This window comes from Microdochium trichocladiopsis (assembly GCF_020744255.1).
Source record: "Microdochium trichocladiopsis strain MPI-CAGE-CH-0230 chromosome Unknown B0I36scaffold_14, whole genome shotgun sequence".
Classification (NCBI taxonomy): Eukaryota; Fungi; Ascomycota; class Sordariomycetes; order Xylariales; family Microdochiaceae; genus Microdochium; species Microdochium trichocladiopsis.
Genome location: NW_025763557.1, coordinates 992,865 through 1,018,176, shown reverse-complemented (window position 1 = coordinate 1,018,176; position 25,312 = coordinate 992,865). Strand labels below are relative to the sequence as shown.

General features: G+C 55.3%; 6 protein-coding genes across 6 annotated transcripts; 4 read left to right on the top strand and 2 right to left on the bottom strand.

Annotated features, from left to right (window-relative positions):
- Window positions 1-2,166: 2,166 nt before the first annotated feature.
- Window positions 2,167-2,649, top strand: B0I36DRAFT_369831 (uncharacterized protein; the record flags this gene model as incomplete). Its single annotated transcript, XM_046159834.1, has 2 exons — window positions 2,167-2,388; window positions 2,440-2,649. 2 exons carry the CDS (start codon window positions 2,167-2,169, stop codon window positions 2,647-2,649), a joined length of 432 nt encoding a protein of 143 aa, XP_046004974.1.
- Window positions 2,650-2,769: 120 nt separating this feature from the next.
- B0I36DRAFT_369830 (uncharacterized protein) lies at window positions 2,770-3,762 on the bottom strand (the record flags this gene model as incomplete). The annotated part of the gene is made up of 1 exon (XM_046159833.1): window positions 2,770-3,762. One exon carries the CDS (start codon window positions 3,760-3,762, stop codon window positions 2,770-2,772), a length of 993 nt encoding a protein of 330 aa, XP_046004973.1.
- A 541-nt stretch (window positions 3,763-4,303) lies between these two features.
- Window positions 4,304-7,449, top strand: B0I36DRAFT_426002 (major facilitator superfamily domain-containing protein; the record flags this gene model as incomplete). Its single annotated transcript, XM_046162369.1, is given in 7 exon segments — window positions 4,304-4,324; window positions 5,625-5,725; window positions 5,744-5,760; window positions 5,984-6,157; window positions 6,291-6,384; window positions 6,463-6,669; window positions 6,743-7,449. The coding sequence occupies 7 exon segments, from the start codon at window positions 4,304-4,306 to the stop codon at window positions 7,176-7,178; spliced, it is 1,050 nt and encodes a 349-aa protein (XP_046004972.1). The 3' UTR covers window positions 7,179-7,449.
- A 676-nt stretch (window positions 7,450-8,125) lies between these two features.
- Window positions 8,126-9,037, top strand: B0I36DRAFT_53362 (uncharacterized protein). Its single transcript, XM_046162997.1, has one exon. It carries the CDS (start codon window positions 8,348-8,350, stop codon window positions 8,909-8,911), a length of 564 nt encoding a protein of 187 aa, XP_046004971.1. The 5' UTR covers window positions 8,126-8,347; the 3' UTR covers window positions 8,912-9,037.
- A 2,953-nt stretch (window positions 9,038-11,990) lies between these two features.
- B0I36DRAFT_369826 (uncharacterized protein) lies at window positions 11,991-13,650 on the bottom strand (the record flags this gene model as incomplete). The annotated part of the gene is made up of 4 exons (XM_046159832.1): window positions 11,991-12,334; window positions 12,939-13,113; window positions 13,184-13,518; window positions 13,626-13,650. 4 exons carry the CDS (start codon window positions 13,648-13,650, stop codon window positions 11,991-11,993), a joined length of 879 nt encoding a protein of 292 aa, XP_046004970.1.
- Window positions 13,651-21,899: 8,249 nt separating this feature from the next.
- Window positions 21,900-23,438, top strand: B0I36DRAFT_369824 (uncharacterized protein; the record flags this gene model as incomplete). The annotated part of the gene is made up of 4 exons (XM_046159831.1): window positions 21,900-22,160; window positions 22,282-22,787; window positions 22,864-23,048; window positions 23,380-23,438. The coding sequence occupies 4 exons, from the start codon at window positions 21,900-21,902 to the stop codon at window positions 23,436-23,438; spliced, it is 1,011 nt and encodes a 336-aa protein (XP_046004969.1).
- Between the last annotated feature and the right edge of the window lie 1,874 nt (window positions 23,439-25,312).

Below are 25,312 nucleotides of genomic sequence, written 5' to 3'. Positions count from 1 at the left end.
AATCAGCCAATCATGCCTATCGTGCCAGTCATGTTCAGCCATACCGAACAACTGAACAATACTTTAGCTCTAGGTTGACTAGCTCGGAATCATTTGTAAAGAGTTCGAACTGATGGATAGATCGTTAGGCGTTGCACTGTACCATGTTCGTCAAATTTCAACTTCTTCCAGCAGAAATTCGACTTCTGATCTGGCAAGAAGCCTGTTTTGATGAAGCTCAGCCCGGTGTCTGTGTTTTCAGGCCGAGCAAACGGACCGAAAACAGCTTCGAGCATTCAGGACTAGTCGTCAACATAACACATCCGCCATCCATACTCTCCGCGTGTGTGGAGTCTCGAGTCCTGGCCATAAAATTACTGAAACTACGGCGTGTTGAGGCCTCTACGCGATCCGAAAATACAGAGACTCAGGCTCCAAGCCCATGGATGCGTCCTTATCACCCTGAGACAGACGCATTGTTCGTCAGCGACATCTACTATAACTATTTCATGACGACCCTTTCCTGCCAAATTGGCCTCTCAGACCGTGGGTCGCCCAGCTTGTAATCGATGAAGGATCGCTGATCCGGCGGTTTGCAGGGTCTCTGTTTCTCAGCACTGCCGACTTCGGTATTCCGCAGCTGCCCACTTTGAGGAAGTTGTCCATTGCAAGCCTTGAGGACGAAGACATTCACGTCAACCCAGCACAACGACTTCTGGACTTAGTTCCTGATTATCATGCTCTTTCAAGCATCGTTGGTGGAGTCCTTCTCTCAAGTCTCATCTTCGCTGCAGGCCGGAAGGTTCACATGGACGCGCCAAAAGTTAGCTTTCTGAAGAAACGGCCTTGGTTCGTAGGGGAGGCTGATGATTGATCTGATATTGGTTCACCAAGAGGACGCCGTGGGATAGCTCATGTCCGGGACGGAGGTTGGTTCTCACAGGCGAGCTTCCTCTGCGCAGTCCCACGACTCATTGAGTAGCTCCGCCGCCGGGCTTCGTAGTTGCGGCTCGCCACGAGATTCGCTATCTTGACGGTCAGGAGCAAGTATTATCATTGTACAATGGATCATTACTCGTCACATGCAGCAGAGGAGCAGATATTTTGTGCTCGTGATGGCTTTAGGCCTGGCGCAGGCTTCAAACCCCCAAACGCCGCCCCCCCTGATACCTGCCACAATGTAACATTTTCTCTGGTGACATCAGCTTATCTCCTCTCGTCTTCGAGTTGCTGGTAATGTGTTGGTCCGCAAAGATGGTGTACAGAGTGACAGGCATCGATCAGGGGAGATCCGAGCGACCGGGAGCAAGGCAGCCTTGCCTAGCCAACGCTCTCTTCTGCAACTATTTATGCTCATTCCCTTCCCCGTCCTGACCTACTCTTCCCTCTCCAGCTTCTCACCCATACTCCTCAGCCATACTCCTCACCCATACTCCTCACCCATACTCCTCACCCATACTCCTCACCCATACGTCTCTTGGATCTCGAGACCATGTCGCATAGCTCGGGACTATCAACATGCCAGCCTGGAGAAAGTGCGAATCCTACAGGCAGTCAGGCTCCCGAGGTCGAGATTGCCAGACGTCGCAGCGCTGCCTCTAATTCAGCTCGTATCCACCGAACGATGCCCTCGGAAGTTGCAATTGCTCGATGCCCGTATCAACCAAGCTCTGCAGCAGGGACGCCCCCTCCCGGTAACGGTTCGTGGCCATCAACGTCTTGGGCACCTGGGAGTTTCAAGATGCAGCCCCAGGTCCCAGTCGCATTGCAATACCAACGCGCATGGAGAGCCCAGAAATGAGGTAAATTTCAGTGTCCTTGCTGGAGTTGATGGTTCTTCTTCTCCGCAAAAACCCCGCAACCTCTCAAGGTTTTTCATGTCCGCTGACGTTTTGTGATTAATTTCTTTCCCTTACGCGAGCAGGTCGACCCTCGTCAGCAGATCGAGGATCTCCATGACGCCGTGACCTGGATCAAGCAACATCCTCTGGTCGACGAGACCAAGATCGCATTGTGGGGATTATGTTGGGGAGGAACGTCACCCTTGCGGCGACTGCATTTGAGTACGTGTGGGCTGTCCTTCCGGTTTCACGCAACGAATTTCGCCCAGACTCGCCGTGGACCCCTCAAAGCTGATTCAGACTTCTTTTTCTTTATTTTAGCAAGCGTGTGGCGGCCACCATAGCCATGGCACCCATGATCAACACGGACGGCAGCGCCGAGAGGCGCAAGCCGCTGTTGGAGCTCGCCATGCACGACCGTGAGAGCCGGCTGCGCCAGGCGGGCCAGAGCCCCATGTACCTGCCCTACATTGACGAGGACGGCAACATGCCCAACGGGCAGGAGATGGCGCCCGAGATCGTCCCCGCGCTCGAGCGGCTCGGCATCGCCCTCGAGAACCGCATCTCGGTGCAGACGTACTACTAGTGCCTGGGGTGGAGCCTGCTCCACGTCGTCAAGTACGTCACGCCCACGCCGGCCATGATGGTCACGCCCGAGCTCGACGAGACGAGTCCCCTGGACAGCCAGCTTCATTGCTTCACCCAGATGGGGTACCCCAAGGAGTTGGATATCTTGAAGGGAAGTGGTCATTTGGACTGGATGTTCAAGGATCTAGAGCAGATTCTGCGCAGGCAGTTTGACTTTCTGAAGAGACACATGGAGTTCTGAGGGAGTTTTATTACTATGTATAGAATAGTATAGAATAGGGGGCCGCCGTCTATCCGGTTCTAAAACTTTATGTTGAACTTCTATAGCCGCAGGAGTACAACGTTACCCATCTCGCGACCTCTAGTGTATTTCCGCATGGTCCATTTCCGCCTGCAGTTGTTGAATGATGCGCCTCAGTCTCTCGCGCTCACTGGGTATGTTTTCGACAATCTCTTGCACATACTCAAGCAGACCACTGCGGCGCGGCGTCGAGTGGTGGGCTGATGTGGCCGACGATGCAGTAGACTGATCGGGGCCAATGTCAATGGCATAGTCGTCGGTGGCCATGGTGCTGCCGTCGAGCATGGCCGCGGGTGCGATAAACTGGCTCTCCTGCTCAGCCGTCGTGTTCGATATCTCCAAGATGCGGCCCATTCGACTGATGAGATGCATCAGCAATTGCAGCACCATGACGAACTGGGCGACATTGAGAGGTCCCACGCCGCTGTTGTCTCGGGCGGCGTGTTGTTGTTGTTCTTGCTGTTGTTCCCGCTCTTCTTTCTTGGCCTGCAGTCTACCCTTTATGGCATCGCAGATGGCTTGGAAGAGCGTCATGAGGTTTTGGTGACAAGCGAGAGCCGAGATGGCCAGTTCGGCGCAATCGGTCGTGGTCATTGACTCGTCGCGTCCTGCTGTCGCTACCGCATTCATGATGTCGTTGACGGTGCTTATCAGCGTATTCGTGTCCTCCAAAGCCTCGGTCACCTCGGGCGACGACACCATCAGGGTGGTCGCGCCTGCTCCTGTGCCGGAGCGGGCTAGGCGGCGGGCTGTCCGCATGACCCTTTGGCTCACGGCCGTCAGCTGGGAGAACAAGAAGCTCCTAGCGTCTTCGTGGTCGGCGTCGGTCTCCATCAATGGAGCTGGGGCGGTGGCGTCGTAAAAGGACATCCCCGGCATGCATGAAGCAGATACAGCGTCTGCTAGCAAGTTTGCAAGTGACTCGCGCGAAGTTGGGGGCATTTGAAGTGCCAGCAGGTGGTGCTCGGCGTCCGGCGCACCGAAGCCGCCGGCAGCCGTCTCGCTTTCGTCAACATGCAGGCCGGAAGAAGGGTGACCCATCAACGCTGTCATGACGTGGGAGGGACCAGTCGATGACCTGGGCGTCCCATCGACATGACCAAAGGCCGGCCCGAGGTCGAAGAGGTCTGTGCTTCTAATTTCGCTCGGCGAGCGAACAGAACAGCGTCGGCGCTGGCCTCGTTGTTTCTCTGTGAGCGATTGGTCAGCTTGTTGGGTTTCATCGTCTGTTGGTCCGCCCTGGCACCCGTACCGCTGTCCGTACCACTCTTTCTCCCCCGCCAAGTAATGTTACTGGACGACGAAAAGGATGTGCGGTTGGTTCCTTGATGAAAACGCATGAAACATACCACTGTACCTGCATTCCGCTCCTGCTTTAGCACAACGGTCGCACAACAGGGAAGCGGAAACCGGGCCTGGGCCTGGGACAGAGAGACTGTTGTCTCGCAAGCACCTCACTTTCTGCTGACGACAACGGTCGCAGGACTGGCGGTGTGCAGGTGGCATGGTATGCCGAAGACAGGCGGCCGGAGATGAAGATTGAGGAGATTGAGGATCGGCTAAAAGAAGCACTTATTTCCGGTGAAGAGTAGCGATGGGGAGGATGGCCCTTTTGGTGAAGCTGGTTGCACGGGGACCAGCTTTAACCACGATATCCGCTTCGTTTTCACTCGGCGCTACCAATCATGTATTTTTCCTGCAGTGTAATTCTCGCAGTTTCCTAAATCAGCTTCGGTTCTCCTATTCATCCGCGGCCGACTTACAGCGCTGGACGTCGATGATGATGTGCTCTTGTTCGCACCTAGCTATGATCACATCAAGCTATGATATGCGGTCAACAAATCCTCTGCGACGTTGGCTAGTATAAGGTGCATAAGTATTGCGCCATCTATGATATGGTACGCTGAAGAAAGGTCCCCTGCCACACTAGTTTAATGTACAAGAACACCTTCCTTGTGCCTGACGGAAAGGACCGACTCAGCCGCACGTACAGGTACAGGGCCGAGAGGCAATGGAACCAGCCGAGGCGGTTTCCAAGAGACTTGGCGCGTCCCCACCACCACCAACGTGTTCCTTTGTTTACATTACTACCACACTACCACATTGTCGAACCTCAAGTAGCTTTATTCCATGCCACAGACGGATCACGAGCTACTACAAGCGGAGGGACAGTTGCCGGAATGGTAATTGTATTGTAGTTACCGAGGTAGGCAGCAGAATGATCTCGTTAACTGCAGTGCTAATCAGTTGGGGGTGCGCTAAGTTCCTCGGAAACCATCTCGCTAGCTGCAGCTTACACGACGCGCTCTCATCATTGGCCACCTGGACTAGCAGGCCCCAGGGTCACAGCGTGATAAGCCTTTCGAGGTTGCAGTACATGTTAGTAGTAGGTAGCATTGTGGACGAAATAGGTCAAGTTCTGTCCAGGAGGACAAGCCGGGCCCTAGTGTAACCCCACGACGAGTGCCGATCCTGGCTGTTTCTGTGCTGCTCTGTTTGCTTGTTCAAAGAACCATGCATAGGACCCCTTTTCGTCTTTAAAGTACCATGCATAGGACTCTGTTCAGCGCAAGCTGTCATGTCGTATCTATCTCGTATTTATAAGCGAGCGAGGTTGTTTCGAATTAATAAGCGCATAAGGTCGCGGACATTCCGTTAAAACAAACAAGCGAAATTAAGAAAACTAAGCAAGGCTTCCTCCAGCTACTGTACACCGCCGTTACCATAACGCCGTCACCAACTCATCTCCTTGTTTCCTCTTCTCGAAACTCTTCTTTACCTCGGACTCTCCCATTGTTCAGTTCTCGCTCCCCAAAGTGGTCACCGCAAGCAGGAAACCATGTCTTCAGAAAAGGCCACCCCAACCGGCGGCGACACCGTGTAGGGGGGGTTCACAAACTACCGACGAATCACAGCTGTCTCACGGTTCTGATAAGCCAGATAACGAGGTCCAGCTGCAAGCTGACGGCCCCCCTGATGGTGGCACTGGCGCCTGGCTCGCTATTCTCGGCGCCTAGTGCTGTTCCTTCAATAGCTTCGGCTGGATAAACAGTAAGCTTTGCCTAAGCTTTGCCTAAGCTTCGCCGGCCCGTCCCGAAGCTGACATAGCGCATTCATCCGGCCCCCGACTTTTTCTTAGCGCTCAGGCCCTAACTCTTCTTAGCAGGCGTGGGCGTTTTTCAAAGCTATTACGAATTTAGTCCTCTCAAGGACTACGACAGCAGCACCATTACATAGATCCCGTCGCTCGAGATCTTTTACCTCTTTTTCATAGGGCCTACCGTCGGCTTCTTATTTAACAAGTATAGCCCGACGCCGCTCATTCTAGTCGGCACGTTCTTGCATATCTTTGGACTCATAATGGCGTCCCTAGCAACCGAGTACTACCAGTTCCTCTTGGCCCAGGGCGTCTGCAGTACAATCGGTCTTAGCTTTTTATACTCGCCCGGTAGGTTTCTTCCAGGCCCCCACGGCCTCATGGTCCAATCTTTAACCTCATCCGGGAAATCTCGATTTCCTTGCTGACAACACCCCCACGACAGCGATTTCGACTATTGCAACATAGTTTCACAAAAAGAGAGGCCTTGCGATGGGCGTTATGGTGACCGGCTCGTCTCTCGGCGGCGTCGTCTTCCCCATCATAATCAATCGCCTAATTGAGAATCCGAGCACCGGGTATCCCTAGGCCATGCGCATCTCCGCCTTTCTTATCTTGGCCCTGTAAATCGTCGCGATATTCACCCTCCGGACGAGAACAGCACTAGCTCCCAAGAAGACGCAGGCCGTAACCCTGGCCGCTCCCTTTAAAGAGTTCCCTTTCGTTATGATGTTGCTGGGAATGTTCATCCTAATGTACGGCATCTTTATTCCGGTCAACTTCTTGGCCTTGCAGGGTTTGGAGCACGCCCACGTGTCCGAATCCATGTCGCTCTACTTAGTGGCCATCTTCAATAGTGCGAGGTAAGTTTAAGCTTCCCGCCCCCAAACGCTAGGATTCGCTTAAGAGGTGGCTAACCTTGCGTACATTACAAAGTCTCTTCGGGCGTCTGGGCTCTGGATACTGGTCTAACATCGCCGGCCGATGGAACGTGTTCATCATCGCCGGTGCCGCCTCAGGCATCATCGAGCTGGCCCTCTGGATCCCGGCCACATACGAGGCCGCCACCATCGGCTTCGCCGTCGCGTTCGGCTTCCTCTCGGGCGCCTTCGTCAGCCTCCTCGCGGCCCTGCCGGCAACCGTGTCCCCTCTGCCCGAGATCGGCTACCGGATCGGCGTCGTCATGCTCATCCTCTCGCTTCCCGCCCTCACCATGGCGCCCATCGGCGGGAGCATCTTGCAGAGCGCGAGTTCGGTCGACGATGGCTGGCTGCACGTCAAGATCTTTGGAGGTGTTATGTCCCTCGCCGGGTCGGCCGTCGTCTTCTACGCCAAGACTCTCTACACTAAGAAGGTCTGGGCGGTTTTTTAAAAGACAGTGGAGGCTACGCACACAAGCACACGCGCCCACCAAGTCAAGTTCACAGGGGCGCGTTAAGAAGGCGTGATTGTTAGTCTGACACCTATAGTGCTTCATCACAGCAGTAGGGGATCAATTGTCGATGCTAGTGAAGGGCATCAGGCCTCAGGCAACATAGGATAGAAACGTCTTGTCATAGCATACTCGTTCGTGCAAATTACTTTGCCTCTTACAGACACGAAGCCGTGGTGCCACGGCTTTGTTCCACAACCTTAAATTCAAGAGAATGCCAAAGCTTACCGTCAAATTGTCTTCTTCCTCAATTTCAGCCAGGGCCTAAAGAGCTGGATAGCCCCGGTAGAGGGTGCCACCCGTGAGATAGTGGCAAGACTTTTAGTATGGTTCATTTTGCGCCGGCAGCTTGTGGCTTGCCGCAAGGGGGTTGGATCTTCGCGTCGTGCAGCTATGCCCACGCTAGGCGGAGATGCCGCTGCGCCATGGAAAACTGCCCTGTTCGATTGCCATCTACGGTAGTGCTACGCGCAGGCTTGCCGGCCGAGCTGCACGCAACTTGGGCCGACCCGTATCTGGGGCCCCTGTGCTCACGCCATCCATTCTTCCACCTTTTTCCCCTTGCCCTCCTCCATCCGCCCCCGTTTCGCCCGGTCTCGGTCACAGCCGCCACGACCAACGGGCCGTGTGCTTCTCACATTGAAGCTCAAAGATCGCCGTCGTGAAACACAGCCACTGCGGAGGATCAGCCTGAAGGTACAGTACGGTATGCATTGAGTAATCGCGGCAGCGAGAGCCAGGCCGCCTCCCTCTATCCTCCCCCACACTACGCAATGCTGCCATGATTCAAGCACGCCTCCGGGATGCGTGCCCCTTAGCCATGTTCCTGAGCTACCAGGGACACCCCTGGTCGACGATGCCAGCCCCTGCATGAAGCTTGATTGCCTGGGTCTGGTGGTGCGCACGGTGGGAATTTGGAGGAGCTCGCCCCTCAAAAAAACCTCTGTGGAGTTATCCAGGCGGTTTTCCTTCAACATGGTCATCACGGACAAGCTCCAGCAGGCCCCTTGCCCACGCGACTGGGCTTGTCAAGTGCGATCGTCCAAACTCTCAATTATTACGACAACCCCAACGGCCCTGAGCCCGGCAGCCCCCCTTTCGCAACGTCCATGGTTGCTTGTCCTCCGCACCGGAGGGTGAGGTCCATCGTCGTATCGGTGGGGGTGGCACATTCGTACAGTCCATCCACTTTCCACGGCACCGTCTGCAGCAGGCTCCGTCGGCTTGTCGATCATCAGCTCCATGGCAAAACAATGGGGAAACACCATCTTGCTGCCAAGACGACGAGTCGAGCTGGGCACCGGACTGCCAGGCGGCGCTCCGCTAGCTCCCCGTTGGCATCGCCATCAATGGCACCCACGAGACAAGCACGAGGTCCAAGCAACCGACGGACTGCTCATCATTGGAGGTCGATGCAGGGGTCCTCACGCGTCCAACCCCTGCCGCACTGCGCAGGGCTACGGCTGCCAGGGGACAACATCCCCGTAGGTGGGCTTGGTGGAGTTGTCTCGAAGTTCGAGTCGAAAACACTTGCAGGCTTGGACGAGCATGGTGACCATTCGGATCGCCAGATCCCGTATAACTCGAGGGGCGTCCCCGGCCCTCCTCGTCTTTCCCGCCTGGTCTCTCTCTCTCCAGTTTCTCAAGTCATCATCACTTTCGTCAGCCTGTAACAAAAAGTTGTTTGTTTCGCCAAAGCCTTTAATCACATACACACTCCTTCGACACTCTTTCCAACACACACACACACACAACACCGCCAACATGCAGATCAAGACTGTCGTCCTCTCCTTCTTCGTCGCCGCCGCGACCGCCCAGAGCCTCCAGGAGCTCGTCGCCTCCGTCCCCAAGTGCGCCCAGCCATGCATTCAGAAGGCTGCCGCCACGGTTGGCTGCGGCGTCACCGACCTTGTCTGCCAGTGCAACTAGGTCGAGGAGCTTACTGCTGCCGGCACCCAGTGTGTCGCCACCAGCTGCACTGAGGTCTCTGACCTGACTGGTGAGTTTTCTCATGCCTCTTTTCTTTCTATCAGGCTCTCCCGAAAAAAAAGCAAAGTACTGACTGCCACTGCTATCCAGCCACCTTCGAGATCTCTGCCAAGATCTGCGCTGCCGTCGCCGCCGGCGCGGTTGGCGATGCCGTCTCCAGCAAGGTCAGCTCCGCCACCGCGGCCATCGGCGCCGCCACCAGCTCTCTCGGCAACCTCGTCCCCTCCGCCACCCCCACAAAGTCTACCACCTCGACTCCCTCCGCGACTCCTGCCGGTGCCATCCGCAACGGCGCCGCGCTCGGCCTGGCCGCTGCTGCTGTCGTCATGGCTCTCTAAATTTTCGAGGCCATGAAGAGTGTGTAAGCTGGAGAATGGGCAACATGAAGGTTGCTTGTATGGACGGAAGCAGTACAAGAAAAGACTGCCTAAAGTCGGTTGGGCTGTGGTTACTTATTCAGATATCCCCCATTATTGTCGTTTTTGTGTTCACGTAGCGTCACAATGAACTGTCGTTAGTCCTATGCGAGGATGTGTGTGATCCGAGATTTTATCGTGCCTGTCCCTCCCACATTGACCATGGATCACGTACATGTACATCGCAGCATATCGGGTCGGTGTTGGTAGCTTAGACGGGGTCTCGACTATTCAGTTGTGTTGTGTCATCGGCGTGAAACCACAAGTCTGGCTGTAACACTCGAGCTATGACAACGCCTTTCCAGCGGATGCTTGGCTTGTGGCCGGCTTTCCAGTTCCGTCTTATAAAAGTCTTTTGGGGGGGGGGGGGGGGGGGATAATCATTGCTCGTCAGATCGCCATCTGCGCAGGCCAAGAGCAAGAGGAGCACAACTGCCCGGGACTGACCATCCTCGCTCGATACTCACTACACAGCCAGATCCGCGCATTCAAAGGCCATAACTATCATGAATGGTCTAAACTTTCTCTCGATGTGTAATTCTAGTTGGGGTGTGTCTCTTCGTCTATCGGCGTCCTGTCTGGCGCCTTCTGTATCCGACCCTCTGCCGCCATCAAAAAAGTGTATATACAGAGTGTATGAAATCAATCGCCCATCCCACCTTCTTTCTATGACGGAAATCTTACGTATGCAAGCTAGCTGAACAGGACGTCGGAAGGGGGACATGGACGTGCTGAGCTCGGGGTATGCCAACACCGACCCGACCCGACTGGCCTCAACACAAACACAAATTCCATTTGCGGGTGTGTGCCTTGTCATCGCAAGTGAAAGAAACAGAAGTCGCTCTGTTGCCACGAGGCACGGCACAATCTCCTTTTTGTTGAAAGAATGGGTGAGAGTGAGAACCCCTTGCGACCAAGCTCATCTCAAGACTCAACCTCAACCTCAACCTCAACTCTAACCCAGCGAGAACCGGCCTAGCATGCCCTCCTCGGTGCCGCGGAACTCGCCGTGCAAGCCCTCGAGCGCGGCAAAGTGGCTCGCATACGCCAGCCCGCGCTGCAGCTCGGCCTCGGTGCGGCGCCAGTCCCACTCACCATCTACCGCCGCCCCTAAGGTGTCTTCGCTCTCTGCCGTGGTTGACGGAGCAGCGGCGACTGGCTCGGCGGGCTTCGCGGCGCCGTTGGTCCCCTCTGTCGCGTCTGCCGAGCCGTTGGCCTGCACCTTTGCCTCCTTCTCTTCCTCGACTACTGGCGCACTGCCGTTCTGGGCAGCAGCACCAGCACCGGCAGGAGGAGTCGACACGCCGCTGCTGCTGTTGCTGCTGCTGTTGCTGCTGCTGCTCTCCTGGCCCTCCGGGGAGCAGTGACCCACCCGCCCGGCCGCTCCGGCAGGAGCCCACTCGCGCCGATCAGGACCGCCGGGTGCACGGTCAGCCGGCCAATCTTGAACACGTACTTGCTGATGGCGGTCGCGTAGGCCATCTTCTCCCACCCGGCGGGGAGTGGCTTGCCCGGCGCGTGCTTGCCGCTGCCGCCAGCGACGCCCGGCTCGAGAAAGTGCGTGACAATGTACATCCACTTCCTGTCCCAGGCGAGCACGCGCGAGTACATGTCGTACCTGGCAAACGGCCTGATCTCGCGCTTGAAGGAGCACGACACGGAGCCCAGCATGACCCCGAACTTGCCCCTGGCCGGCCGGCCCGTGGTCGGGTCCAGGACGAGCCCGGTCTTGGCGTTGTTCCCCGCCAGGTGGCACCCCTTTGCGAGCAGGTGCGCGATCAGGTGTGTGCGGCTGACGTCCAGGTCGGCAAAGTAGGTCGAGTTGGACTTGTGGATGTTGTAGTCGACCTCCATGAGCGAGGTGTGTGTCGTGCTGATGACCGGGTGGAAGAGCTTGTCTGGCGAGTGCGAGTGTGGGCGCCGGACGAGGAAGTGCTGGATCATGTTGCCGAGGACGCGGACCTGTTTTTGGGGGGGTTTGGCTGGTGTTAACATGTTTGTAGTTCTTTCAAGAAAAACGGTACGGGGGAAGAGCAAGGCGGGCGGGAGGGGAGAAACAGAGAGAGAGAGACAAACGTACACTCCACGCAAACGGCAGGCTCTTCCAGTTGAACAATAGCACCACCAGCGCGAACAGCCGACTCCATTTCCTAGGACCGGTCAGGAACTTCTTGAGCTGCAGCGCCACGTCGACCTTGTATGCGCCGTACGCGAGCGCCGGGACCAGGACCGGGCCGGCGACGCGCGTGATGCGCCGCATCGCACCTGCCGAGGAGGCCATGTTGAGTGAGGGCCTGGTGTTGCGCGAGCCCGGATTGTGTATGTGTGTGGTCCTCGTGTCAGGAATCTAGCTGATCTTGCGTGTAGCGCCGCCGCTGCCGCCGCCGCCTGTGCTGGGTACTCGACGAGACTCGCTGCGCCGGCTGGTGAACAAGGCGACGAGCCGGGAACGCAGGGCGCCGAGGAGGACGAGGGCAATGACGAGGGCCCACAGCGGGAGGGTGCGCAGCCAGCAAAGCAGTGTGTCGGCACACTTGGAGGCGATGTTGGCGCTGCTGTTGGGCGCAAGAGGCATTCGCGAGGACCGGGTTGTCGTGAGGAAAAGGAGCGTCAGGGCCGGCAGAGGAAGATGAAGCCAAGCAGTTCGGATGGTCCGGTTGGCACGTGTAAGTGGAAGTTGGCAGACGGGACCTGACCCAGCAGATAAAGGCTTCAGGGGTCAACGGGTTCGCAATGGTTGGTTGCCCTGAGTGCGGGAGCACCCCTGCCGTAGCGCCACTTTTTAGCGTACTGACACTGACGTCTCGGCCATCCCGTCAGTGCTGCGCCCACTGAGCCGAGGCCCATCCCAATACGGAAGTCGGCCATCCGAGCTGGGTTTGGTCGTCCTTCAACGTGCCTACAGCCAGGTTTGTGCACGACACTCAAGCCAATGTTCGCAAGGAGCACAGAGAAAATACTAGATGTCGGAGGCGCTCCCATTGAGTTGCGAGCCAGCATGCGGAAAGAATCGACCGACACAGTTGCGTTCAAAAAAAGGGCTGGTCTAGAATGTTCTGCACACTGACACTGAACAGACAGCTCGTCCGGCCTTCGTAGTCACAATGTCTACCCCAATTCGGCAATCAAGACCCTAGTTCGCTAGTAGTCCCAAAGAAGGTGGACTGGGCCTGTTTTGCGTACATGCAGGCTTAGCCTCGCTACCTCTCATAGCCGACAGTCCGGGCTCTGCAGCTCGCCTTAGATCTGCCATATTCTTGCCGGCCAGATGCTCGGCCCAGCCCATGTGGCGTACCTAATGGCGATTCGAAGTCGATGCCGGGCTTGTGATCGATCGTTCGGCAACGCTCCACATCCTCGGCGGTGATTCTAGCCTCGTACGCGGCTATGTGGGTCTCCCAGCCGTCGTGAATCAACGACTCCCGCCCCGCCTGCGGTCCGGGATCCGGTCCCAGCCCCACGTCGTGCTCCTGGCACCGGAGCGTCGACTATCCAGTACCGTCTAAACTGCCTAGCCGACGAGAATAACTGGAGCGCTACCTCGGTCCAGCTACTGAGGCCATCGTGCTGTGGGCGTCCATCCTCGGCACTGCTGTCTTCTTGGTTCGCAATCCAGTGCTGCGACATGAGCTGCTGGCTTATTGTGAGATACCAACACTCGCTACAGCAGAGCCCCTCCTGGACCGCAAGCTGCTGGATAGGAGTGTTGTCATCTGCCGGAAGATCTGCCATGTATGGGTCTACAAGCCCACCGGTACTAGCAACTGTCGTTGCAGCAGCTGCCGCGAGCTGGATAATCCGCTGTAGCTCGTCCTCTTTCGACTTGTGCTTCCGCCGAAAGTGCACAGTGACCTTCTTGCCCGGTCGGATAGCCGCTTTACAGTGTAAGCAGACTAAAACCCGAGCGGGTTCGTAGAGAAAGACTCTCGCTGCTGGCTCCCGCTCTATCCCTCCTCCCCCTCTACCGCCCTCACTTCGCTACTTTCCTTGCCCATCGCTCTATCCATAGCTGCCGTGCGCTAGCGTTCGTTTTGCTTTACGGTGGGATGTACTCCCTCGCGTGTTATCGGATTGGTCTCGTATTGACTGGATTTGCCCTTAGCCGTCTTATGTCCTCCTCACTTTATATGGCCGACAAGTCTATCTCGCCCGTCCCGCGTTGCCGCGTGCCCCCTTGTCGCGTCGCATTGTTCTCCGTTATACGAGCTATCACATTAAACTTTAGTGACCCGGCTGGGCTCGGGGGATCACCCGGGCTCAGCTACTTAACCCCAGCCGTTACGCGTATCATGATGGACCTTAATTGGAGTAACGTAGTTGACCTCAATGGTTCTCAATTAGTCCGTAGAGAAGCTTCAGCCTTTTATTTCAACTTAATTCTGACCCCCTTCTCCCCTCTAACATTACCGCTGGTTCGGTTTAGCTGAGATATGTCGCGAACTATTAGGTAAGAGTTCGCGGGTGTTCCTGGCAACCCCAATAGGGTACTACTCGAGCCTAGATTCGGTCTTAGATAGCACACTATACTATAGTACGGTCAGGAGATCTCGTTCGGCGGGGGAATGGATGAGGAGTAAGGCCAGATAGATTTGGTATTAGAGAATGCAATATAGGAAAGTGGCTTTCTAGATACATTTACCCTCTCAAGTTAGAAGCCTACTCTCGACCAATCATCTATTGTCCCCACCGAGAAATCACTAGCTCAAGTTATTGTCCCACCGCCATTATATCAAGCTGCCGATGGCCTCCCAGACTGCGCATTCTCACCCCCATTCCGACAGGGCCATCCAGCCCTCGATCTACAATTTCAACACCCCCACCCCCTCCAATCAGCTGCTATGGCAACCTCCATCCAGCACCTCTTATTATTCGTCGGCTTCAATTGATATGCTTGAAAGATAGAACACGCTGGATCATATCTGTAATTGGGCTATCGTGAGCGCCAACACACGAGGCGAGGACCCCGGCAGAGTGGGGCTTTCCAAAAGGAAGAGGTCGTTCTTGAGTACGCCTTCGTGCACCTACCTATTAAAAAGGGCCTTCACGGCATCCACCTCACATCATAATATGCAATAGCTGTGGATTTTCTAGACTCATTGGTGTTCTTTGAATTCCATAGAAATCCACTGCTGGACTCTCTATTTCGAGCGGCATCTAGCTGGTGTCCTGAACGGAGGTGGGCCGGAGACTGAGAAAGCGGGCCCACCGTGATCAACGAAACTTTGCCTGCAAACGATGGCCAAGCATCTGGTCTGCGAGCGTGTGGAGAATAGCTCGCTCCATATGCATGGGTGCTCTGGGTTCTACGAGGCACCGGCTCAAGGGTGGCCAGCTACGGGCGGTCAAATCAGCAGCGGCAGCAGTAGCAGAAGGCTTCCAAAGGCACGTGGACCCATACGAGGCAGAGCCCCCGGTGGGCGGCAGTCCAACTATCACGGAGCTGCAGGTCTACTCCGGATTCTGCTGTATAGCGTGCTGATTCGTGACAAGAAGGCGGGAAGAGATTCAGAAGCACCGGGCGAGAGAGGCGGTCAGCCATGATCCCGGCCAAAAGGACTGTTCGGCAGGCATAGGCCACACGTATTGGAAAGAAGTGCGACTACAGTCGTTCTCGTCGGCAATGCACCGCACGCGGTACTGGGTCGTAGGAACGCCGGCAGCGGGGCAAGCTACCACGCATGCAAGGGCGGAGCCGGGGCCGGATGGCGGCGGTGGAGGTCAAGACTGTGAGGCCAAGATGGCGGCAAAAGTGGTGACCGAATATGCGGAGTGGGGCCGGACATGGCCGAGCTCCAGCGCGTAGCTGGTCTGCATGCCAGCTCTGTCCAGGATCCAGAAGGGCCTGGTAATGATCATCGGGGGATCTCGCGTTGTCACGAATTAGGCCTCTGCGTATCGCATTACAGGTCCAGAGGGATTGGCGCGTAAGTATAATACTCGGCGTAATCTTCTGCATTGGGGGTGCCTTAATGGAGAATCTGACTTTAGGTCGCTGTGGTGGTGCCCAGCATGGCGGGGGAACACACAAAGCAGAGGCGGCTGGGCTTGGCTGCTGGCACACGAGTTCGCTGACAGGCTTGAGGGTGGGGAGTATTCGCCGGCTGAAATCCAGTCTTTTTTGATGGAGTATAGGGCCTCACCTCTCATGGCGGTGGAGAATGTGGTAGAGTGGATGGTTAGGATCAGAGCGGAGCGGGCTGATGTGGTCAGTGAGGAAGTCGAAGTCTTGAGCCAAGAGACATCGTCCGTGACACCAATCTCAGGCGTTGTTCAGTCTTCCCAGCACACAGCAGAGGAGTTGCCGGATCAAGATCATACATCAATGCAGTCAGGTCCAGTTCCCGGGCCGTCGGCTTCCTCCCGACCAGAAACTCCAGGACCCGTCTTGGTCGTCCATAATGGACCCACGACTTCCTCAGTTCAATCCCTCAGCCATCGTCCCTTCTCAAAGTGCCCAAGCACATCCGCCACAGACTATAGGAGCATCGCAAGAGCATCTGCGAAATGGAGACACACAACTCAGAGAGACTTCATTTACGACTTGCACTATGGACGGTCGAACTGAAAGGACCCCCAATACCTCACTCCCCGTGTCGGGCCGCCTTAGTGGTCCTACCGAGCTACACTCTCTTGAAACTACTAACACATCGACATGTATAATTGGTGCGGTAGCCTCGGATCAAGGCTTGCTCTCCTCAATCTCCGTCGCAATCACGCCAACTAGCCCTGATGCAACGAACATGGCCTGCCATTCTCGAATCTACAAGAATCGCAGGTGTGGGTCTGGGGAATCTCCTAAACCAGATACTGACGGAGAGCCTATTCTCCCTGTCGACACCGTGTCCTCTGACAGCTTGACTACGGTGGTTCATGATATTACTGTCTCGGCAGATCTATCTTCGACTACTGAGTTACAAACACATCTGGCTTCTTCTGCATCGTCACTATGGGGCTCATCGTCTCCTTTGGCTACGGGTCGTTCAATTGACGGAGATTCGGCGTGTACCACTTTTTCAGACCTCGACGAGTCTTTCGAAGAAGGCCCCGAAGCCCCGGTTTTCGAAATGTTAAGTTGCCCTATACATACCTGTTCGATGGTCGAGTCGTCGTCCTTGCGAGGTCCTCCTTGCGGGGCAGTAGTGCTTTGGTGGCAACAAAGAAGTCAGTCCGACGAGACAAGACAGGCGTAGGTAGAGGGCCTCGGGTGACTCTCCGCGAGTCCGTCACGCACGGCGCCGGCGGGCGATCCTGGCACTTGTAGCGTGGCGGGACGCTGTGAGCCGGCATCCCATAGAGCGGAAGCATTTCGCTCAGGTGTCCGATGGACAGTTCCGTGTCTCTAGAAAGTGTGTCGCGTCGCGGACCGGACTGTCAACGAAGTGCTGCTTCCTCCCAGCCTCATGGCAGTGCTAGGAAGCCAGCAAGGCGTCCGCGGCGCCATCCCGACTCTGAAGGGCCTTGGTTGCGAACTGCGATTGACGTTGTGAGAGCGCGGCACAGGCTCGAAAGCTGATACGGCTGCCAGCCTACCAGCGAGGGCGGGGCATTTTGCGGAGCCATGGAGGCCGTGAGCACGAGCAGGAGCGCTCGGGGTCGGATCGAGAAAGCGTCGGCGCTGTCGGCCGTGGCCTTCAGTGCCAGATGGGAAATGGAGGCGTCTGTGCGAAGCTCATTAGTGGACGGCCAGCTGATAACCGTGGAGACGACTGTTGCCTTACCGTGTGTCCTCAGTATGTCCTCCGTTTCCCGAGTCTCCGCTGTCTTATGTGGACGTGAGCGGGGGCATCCACAGACACGTTGTTCTCGCGCTTGACGCGACTGACGCGGTGGACGGGTGCTGGCCGGGTTCTCTTGGCCAGAAGGCTTCTACGCGACGCTGGACCTCAACTCTTGGGATCCTGCACGCTACTCTAGCCCCTCTTCTCTCCGCTGGCGACCCATGATACGGCTTGCACCGTGAGAGCACCCCCACGGACACTGTCGCTTCATGGCCGCAGGTATCGCGGGCGTAAGTCCTGTCGTGCTTTGCCGCAAGCACAGCCTCCTGATAGCCGCACGAAATGCACAACGGGTTGGGGGCCACGAGAGTGCCTGTAACATCCCGCCTCAGCCACACATGAAAGGGCAGGTTTAATTCGTCAGGCCAAAAGTCCCTGCATGTCCTGGAGTCCCCTCACAGGCGAACTGCGTCGCCGTGGCCCCGCGTGAATCGTTGACCGAGGCCGCGACTTTCGCGCCCAACCACTCCAGCTCGTCAGCCGCTGGCATGCGGTGACACCTTTGCTTGCTCCAGAAGCTGAGCCCACCTTGCATCGATGACCAACCCACCCTCAGCGAATAGAATTCCATCTGGCCCTAAACTCAACTTTGCTGGATGTTGGGCAAGGGAAGAATACGGTAAAATTTAGCTGACCCGAAGAGGCGAAAGCCATTCATTGCACCGCTGAGAATGCAACGGTGGGGCGAAGCACACGTCTATCCGACAAACCGCAGGAGTCCTGAGGCCTGGCCATTGGGCCGCTATTGTCGCGCTAGATGCGATGTGATGTGGCTTCTCCCGGTGTGATGTGGCGGGAGAAGCCACCTATCAGCGGTCTCGACACAAAGCGCGGCTGCGCAGGCCACCCCTTCACTGGGTTCTGTCGTGAAGGACAGCGTACAGTATGAGGCATGTATGTGTTCTGTCCTGGTGATTTTGAGGTTGAAGCTGCTGTTATACACAGATGGAAGTGGCAAATATGCTAGGCAGCAGAGTACTGCCTAATGGTCCATTCAGATACCGAAGTCTAAGTCTTCCAATGCCTTGAGAGGCCCGTGTTACGTGACAGGTTCTTCAAGCGGGGCAAATCATTCGAGCGCCGCTGCATTCTCTGCTCAACACACAGCATCTGCTCCTCTTTCGCCATCATCTGTGCGTCCAGCGAGTCTGAATTCGCCAGAAGCTGCTGTCCCCTCATTACCGACTCGAGAGATCCCATAAATGGATGATAAGCCACTATGTCTGCTAGCATTGGGTAAGCTTGTGGACCGAATCTGCCGTCACTCCTATCACTGACCACTGCACAGACGGCGGGGGCATCCGTGGGCTCTCCGAGCTCGTGGTCCTCGAGGAGATTATGAATCGGATCAAGTACGACCTTGATGTAGACGGAGATCTTCTGCCGGCGGATTTCTTTGACCTTATCGGCGGCACATCTACAGGAGGGTAAGAGGAGAACACTGTTGTCACCACTGTTACCCGCGCCGGAGGCTAGGCCTTTCCAACCTGTGGCCTCCGGTGTGTCGCAGGGAAGAGGGTCCAAATGACAGTAACCTTGGGCTTTTTGGGCCTGATTACGTTGAGTTATTTCCAAAAACTTGATTTTGACTAAAGTTGATGTTAGAAGGTCGGATCAGCTTACTTATCTGCTGCGGGGTATACAGCGTTCCGAATTCGACATGTCTTCGGATCCTAGGATCAGAGCGAGGACGCCCGTCGATTTGGTCATTGACAACGATACCCGGTGGCTTTCTCAACTGTATATGATCAGGCGAGCCATCACTCTTCGGCCCTACCTCGAACAGCTCATATTGAAGCATCGTCAACAATGGGAGCAAGAAAATAGGTCGAAGAGGACAGGCAATGTCCGGAAGTCAGCCAAGGAGCCCCAGATCTGCTTGGAAGAAAACCAGCTAACAGCCCATGATTGGGCTGTCCTCGAGCACCTAGCTACGGTTCTGGGGTTCTACGAGGATGCCGTCAAGACTCTAGAAGGCGACGGTCAAGTGCGCAAGCGGAAGCGTGGATGGGTTGGCTCCTATGGGAATGTATGGGAAGTCATCCAAGGCTTCGAGTTTCTTCTGGAGGTCCTCGAGGAGAATAAGCAACTTGCGGCCGGAATACCCGACCCGGAGCACTTCAGAATCAACGTTAATTTGGGGTGGGAGAAGCTGAATAAGTACTACCGTGCGCTGGACGAGACGCCGATCTATTATACGGCTTTGGTCCTGCACCCGGCTTTCCGATGGGGATATTTCGAAAACGAGTGGAAGGACAACACGAAATGGGTGACGAAGGCGAAGCAAATGGTTCGAGAAGTGTGGGAGACGGAATATCGTCACCTGCAGGTAGCACGAAGTCCCGTGGTACATGAACCGATTGCTAAGCGACAGCGGAAGTACTACAACCCTTTTCAGGCGTACTGTGAACGCACTCGACTAGTCTCTGGATGCAGCACGGTGAAAGAGGAAGTTTCCTGGTCCGACCATATTGATGAGGATGTGGACGAATTGGAACTATGGCAGTCGTAAAGGGAGGACGGGGACGGCGATGTCAGAAACCCAATAGCGTATTGGCATGAGCGCAGACGACGATATCCGCGCCTGTCGCGAATGGCGCTGGATTTCCTTACGATTCAGCCAATGTCAGCAGAATGTGAAAGATTGTTTGCAGCGGCAGGACGCATGGTGACAGCGCTGCGAAGTCGGCTCGATGCTGATATCATAGGGATGTGTCAAGTGCTTCGATCGTGGTTACGGGCGGAGTGATGGACGACCTGGACGTTTTGCTTCTTCCCGTTGAGGAGAGTGCTGTTGACGAGGGTACAGTTCAGGAGAGTACTGGTGATGAAAGGGGGGTCAAATGATGTGGATAGGAAATAGAGGACGAAATGCCCGAAGTGAGAAGGCAGAATAGAAATATGCGGGCTGTGTGTAAGACGTCAACTGGTGGACATTCAACTCAATTTGACCCCCAATTGGACTCCACCGGAAAGCATCGTTGACTAGGTCAACTCAACGCAACTGAGGCACTTGGTGGATTGAATTGAGTGGTGCGCACCCTTGTGCATCGCTCAGCTAAGGCTCGTCTTTTTGAACAGAAAAATCAAGCCAAAAAGATTTATTTGCGCCAAAGCTATTGTTGGAACATCGGCGCGGACGGCGCTGGCAGGGGCCTCCCTGCTGGTGCTTAACCACGTGACCACCCTGGCATATACCTTCGCGCCCGACCGGCGTGCGCGCCCCTTTCCTTTACTAAGAACATCATCGACTATCAGAAGCTTTAATACAAACGGTATTACGGCTTCCCTTGTCGAGTCCCTATGGGGTTATGCTTTCACCCCTGTGAGACCTACAGCTATGATTGAACTGAAATATTGAAAACATCGTTGGTAATTTTCGACCTGTCTCTCTGTACGATAGGCTCCCATGGTCGGAAATGTTGAAATGGTAGAGTATGGAGCCTTGATTGACTGTCCTTACCCCTCGAACATCGGGGGAACCGGCCTACTTATGTTTTTGAGCCTGTCATGCTAGGTAGAGTACATTACGCAGCTGCCTCATTTCAGCAGGAAACAAGACGCTGCATCCTGGATGTCAAGCAGCCCCCAGCTCTTTTGCAGTCGCTGTCGTACTTCCCCTGGTCCCCGCCATCTCCAGAACTTTCAGCTTTCATCCTTCTCGTCTTGTCCCTCGCTTTCATCTCATCTCTGGTTTTCGCCGCGAGCTCCGCATTTACATGGGCATCCTTTAGGGTGGCGAACTTCACATGTTAAACGCCACCTATATAGAGTTCAGGTGACGCAATTCTAGGAGCAACTCTGCGTCTAATACAGTACACTGACAATGTGCTGGAAACCCCTCCCTTCACCGAGCCTAGTTCTGTCAGCCTCTTTGCATGTGATTCTTATCCAGAGGGGTCGCAGCAAAAAGGCCGGTATAAATGCTATCCCCACCACCACAGTAGTGGTTGTAGGGATCTCAGACCACTCGAAAGCGCTGATCTTTGCCGTATTGTAGCAAGCCTAGTGGCTGAGCTAGTCGGTACATTGAAGACAGGGGCGTCACAGGGGGTCCAGCGGTTGAAGACGCTCTGGCTCATATTGGCACTCAAATTTGGTACTAGAACGGGATAAGGGCGTCGAAAAAATAGTCCTTGGCATGATTTGCCCCCTGCCGCAGCAGTGGCCAACCGCCAGCGGTGGGGAGCCGATCAGGCTCTAAGGCGAGCTTGGTTGAACGATTGAGGGCTCGTGAGGACCAAAATCAGGCCGAATCGGCTTACCTCTTTTTCTTATTCGTGAGATTGCATGGTAATAGAGCGGTGAGTGGTAAAAAAAGTTGCCAAATGTTAGGGTGGCCAAATGCGGGGGTGGCGACTTAATATTCTGTCTGATATCAGCGGCGACGGTGCAAAGCATTAATGGAATCTGTTCTGATAAAAGTCTACGTCCCATTTCGGAACTGATCATCATTCGGAACTCTTCAGTTTAACGCCATGGCATCAAATGCAACCGCCGTAAAACCACAGTACTTCGAAACGATATGGGCCGCCTTCAGCACCATCGGGCTTAACAACGTACTTGTCGGCCTTATGATCGCTGGAATCAGGGGCAGGTTCTCAGCCGTCATCCTAGTACCGATCGTTACCTCGGCTGCGTGTGCTATCTCCAATGGTTTATATTACTACGTTTCTTTTTCCGACGCCCCGGCCGTTAACAGGGCGGTCGCTTATGCGTTCTCGGATTTCGCGTGGTTGGTGAGCGAGACGTTTCTGGGCCTCCCCATCCGTCCCCCGGGGCTCAATGTCCCCGTCTCCGTTCCCGGCTTGCTATGTTACATTCGACTAACGCGATGGCCACCTCGGCCTGCTCCAACAGGTTCAAGAAGGTGGACTCCCATTCTACGGCTATGCGATCCTGGCCCCTATCCTCTACGGCGGCGAGCACGCAATCTACCTAACGCTCTTCTGGGGGTGTATATTCGTCACCGTGGTTGTCCGCGTTGCAATAGCCGTGGTCGACGTGCTCTTCACACTCGCCGACGACCCTTCACCAACCCCCCTGGCCATACATTTGACCATGGTCAACCGTCTGCACTTGGGCTACTTCATACCCATCGCGATGGCCGAAAGCGTAAACGCCGTATTCTTGCTGAAAAAGCTCCGCACGACCCTCCGGTCGTCGATATCGGGCGGACTAAAGGGCGGCAAGCTATACCGCTACCTCATACGCAGCGCCGAAATACGCCTCGCTTCGCTGGCGCTCATCGGCATCCCGCGCTCAATAACATTCTTTTTCCACATGGTGTCGGGCCCTCTAAACCCAGTCAGCCAGATTGACCTGTTTATTTACACTCTGGGGTGTTTGTTCCCAATCATCCTGTTGTACGCTTGTCCTCTAATCTCGACATCGCAACGTTAATAAATGGTTAAGCCTGCTAACCGAGACATCATACAACAGCGTCGACATCCTCGCCTCGCGTCTGGTCTTCGCCGAGGAGAGCGCTGCGAAAAGCAGCAACATCGACAGCGTCGTGCTAGTAGACCATGCTATCAGTAAGCTGCACCCTTCGGCGTCGCAGACGGCCGCAGGCGAACGCCACGACATCGGCCTGTTCGCCATGTCGCACATCGAACGCGATGTCGGTGTGTCTGGTGCAAACAGTCCAACGCCGTCACGGAGACCGAAGTCGCTACCAACTATACAGGGGGGCGTGGCATACGGGCGGCTGGATCACCAAATGGATCAAGGTCGAGGTACATGAGGGCGGGTCGATGATCATCATGATCCCGCCGAAAAAAACCCAAACGTCAAAAAATCACGTGCTGTCGCACATGACTCTCACCAACTGTTTTGGGCAGCTGACTGCGCGTCGGGAGCCCATAGAGCGACGGGTACCCGTCGCTCTATGGGCTCCCCTGCGCGTCACACTCAGGCTATGTCACGTGATATACCGCTTCATCTAACCGCTTACAGGAGGCACAAACCGCAAACGGTTTGCCCAGAAGAGCATTGAGGAACGAAACTGGATGTGAGGATGTTCAAAGTATCGGACTATTCATGTCGAGATATATAATCTAAGTTGGGGCTGGGAGGCGCTGAACGAAGAAGACCTTGGCGAATTTTTCAGCCACTTCCACTACTCTAAGAGCGCCGAGAGCATGAAAGGCGGCTCATGCCACCCTTGATAGTATCAGGGCTGCGGCGTTTCCAGCACTGGTGGTCACCCTGCTTTCTTGCTCGCCAGGACAGGATTTTGATGCAGCAAAAGATGTTAAGGACGTGAAATTATCTCGACGCTTGTGTGGGGGGTTTGTGTCAAGGCCAAACAGGTTGGAAGTTCCGGGCAAGAGGAGCCACTGCGCCCCCAATCCAAATCGGGGACAGGATCCAACAAAGCAAGTAATCAGTCCATGGGTTAAACCCTTGCCAGACTGCACTACGCCATAATTGACCCCAGTTTCGACGGGCGTACTGTGGTAGGCACCTTTGTCATTAAACTGGCGCAGTCGTAGCGTCTCAAGCCACTTCGAGGTTGCTGCCACGACATTCTCCCTCCCAAGTTAATGGAATTACCCGGAGACACGGTGCAGGGTCCCTGTCAGGAGAGGTAGAGGTCAACTCGCTCACCAGCGGAGCTGAGGTATCCGGTCGATGGGACACCCACTGCCGCTCTCGAGCGATGCATATGGAAATTGGTGTGCATATGGTACCTTTTCACTTCATATGGGATGGGATTCCTACATATCAGGAGCCTCTCGATATTCTTAATCCCATCGCTCCGGGTCCCGGGCTCCAGGTCCTTCGCCAGTTCCCGAGAGATAGGTGCCCAGTCGTTCCAAAGACACGGCATCCGGAACCACCTCCAGCTGAGCCTTGAACACTCACGGACGCCATCATTCGGCCCCCCTCCCCCAACCCCCAAGCGGCGCATGGCTCTTTCCTCCCAAGTTAATTACTCCAGTGCCACTATTAGGGAGCGATCCGTTCATCCCAAGGTCCAGCCTTTCCCCAATGAAACGTCTAATGGACAAGGCTTCAGTTCTCCTTCTCTTCCACGTCATTCATTTCTGTCGTGTCGCGTTTTTTTCGCTCACTAGGAAGTAGACTGAGGCTGGGGGATAATGGATCCGTGAAGCTTTTCTCCGCATGACTCGGTTAGGCAGCCATGGGACTCGGTGGGCTCCATGTCGAAGGGATTAGGCAGCCCAAGTGAATGATCATTTAAAGCGGTCCGCCAATTAACTTGGCAATTACTACACGGGCATGAAGAATTGCTACCCGGGCATGACTCTTACACGGGCATGACCTTTTGCAGCCTCTGATTGGTCCATCCCTTTTTGTTAGTGCATCTAGATTCTGCCAACGCTCCCCTTGTACCTCGGGATTAGCTCTCCACCACGACGATCGACGAGACATATGGAAGCTATTCACTAGCTAGCTACTACACCAATTACCTCTTGTCGCATGTCAAGCCTACTGATAATGATTGTTCGTGAAAGATACGATATTTGTCAAGGTCACAGGGCTCCAGGCGTGGTGTGTTAGGCCCCTGCTGAGACCAACACTCAAACACACGCTGTATCAGGAATATCCAATAGCCTCATCTTCCAAGGCATCTGCATCACAAAGCAGGTCATTCCTTTGTGCTGAAATTGGTCCCCTCTTTCCTTCTTTCATAGTCAAATCAACTGCCCCTTTAACCATGTTCTCATCCGTGCGTGCGACACTCTTCCTGTCGCGATCAAGGCCGTCATTATGTCCCAGCCCGACTCTCGATCTAGCTCAGCAAGCAACCAACGACTACGAAGCCATCAATTACGTCCCCGAAAACGACAGCGGCAGAACCAATCTGAGAGTTCAAGACCACCTTCGTCTAATAGCACAGGGACGAGCATTGGCCCACACT